This window comes from Dipodomys ordii, unplaced genomic scaffold (genome assembly GCF_000151885.1).
Source record: "Dipodomys ordii isolate 6190 unplaced genomic scaffold, Dord_2.0 Scaffold155, whole genome shotgun sequence".
Lineage (NCBI taxonomy): Eukaryota > Metazoa > Chordata > Mammalia > Rodentia > Heteromyidae > Dipodomys > Dipodomys ordii.
Window position 1 is genome coordinate 633,191 of NW_012267371.1, and position 1,472 is coordinate 634,662.

Genomic DNA, 1,472 nt, shown 5'->3' on the forward strand with positions numbered 1-1,472 from the left:
AGAAATGTACGCATTATCCTGCCCATGTAATTGTAACCCCTCTGTACAGTATGTTCACAAATAAAATAAAATAAAATTTTTAAAAAATAAAAAAATAAATGAATTAATACAAAAAAAAGATATGGAGGAGACCCATTGCTTATCTGTGCTCCTTGGTCAGCTTTATAATGTACAAGGTACAATGTACAATGTGCATCCCACCTGATGTTTTAGTTTCAGTTAATGGATGTTCAATTTTCCTTAGAAGAATTTGGGATGTGAATGAGCCTGGGCCTTCTGAATGCATCAAGGCTATAGGATTCCAGCTTATTAGAAACTAGAACCTCTCACCCTGAAGTTAAGACTTCATGAAGACTGAAGAGCAGGAACCCTATCGAAGCAAAGGCGTTTCTAGGTAATGTGAAATTTGAGATGCTCATGAATTCCCAGAGCCCAGCATGAAGCTGAGTGGCCACCAATGTGTGCAGTGGCATTGGAGCAGGTGTCCCATCTCCACGGGGCCTCAAGCATGCCCAGAGCACACTCTCCCACTTTGAGAAGCCCAGTTCACACACACACACACAAACTCACACACACTCACACTCACACACACACTCACACACACACACACACACTCAGCAGAGACCTCAGAGCTGCTGTTGCAGGAGATTGGACAGGGCTCTGGCTCTCTGCCTATACTGCCCAAAAACTAGGGAACACTTGGACTCCAGGGATCAGCCCCACACCTGTTGATTCTCAATATGAGATATAGGATTATGTATATTTGACAAGTTTCTAGGGTGACACTATATGTGAGGGCTCCCCATTCACAAGGACTGTATATTCTCTATATCTATGTAGGCTAGGATTGGAGGGGCCCTTTTAGACATATGAAAAACATAATCAGCCATATAATGTGTCATTTCCTCCTTGTTACCCTCTCTGCTTGGTCATGGGTCACTCAGCAAACCCATCGAAGAGGATGAACTGAAGGTGCAGTCAGAAGCGGTTGAAATCCCAAATCAGGACTATGCCTGCTTACTATTTACTTTCCCAGAAGGGGAAAATCCCCTATTAGGCCCCTTACTTCTTCTTGAAGTCTTCCATCAGGTCCTGCATGTTCTTCGCTTCTCCCTCCAGGTTTTCCCTCTCCCCTAGAAGTGAATCCAACCACTTGTGCAGAAAGCTGATGTAGGACTCAAAGAAAGGCTCCAAATTCTTGGGCCCTGAGCCAGATCGGGTGGCCTGCTGCTGGAGCAGTTCCCACTTCGTCTCCAGAACCTTGTTTTGCTGTTCCAGGAAGCGCACCTGCATCAAGAGAAGAAGGATAGGAGACCCTTGAGGATCAACTATTCCAAAAGGTGGGAAGGCTGGGCGTTAGTGGCTCATATCTGTAATTCTAGCTACTCAGGAGGCTGAGATCTGGGGATTATGGCTTAAAACTAACCCAAGCAGAAAAGCCCATGAGACTCTTTTTTTTTTGGGGGGGGGGG

General features: G+C 45.2%; 1 protein-coding gene across 1 annotated transcript in view; it reads right to left on the reverse strand.

Moving 5' to 3' along the window:
- LOC105997878 (keratin, type II cytoskeletal 2 oral-like) overlaps positions 1–1,472 on the reverse strand; it is a 17,014-nt gene that overhangs the window by 6,399 nt on the left and 9,143 nt on the right. The window contains 1 exon segment of the mRNA XM_013032422.1: positions 1,067–1,287. Coding sequence (XP_012887876.1) covers positions 1,067–1,287 — 221 coding nt within the window.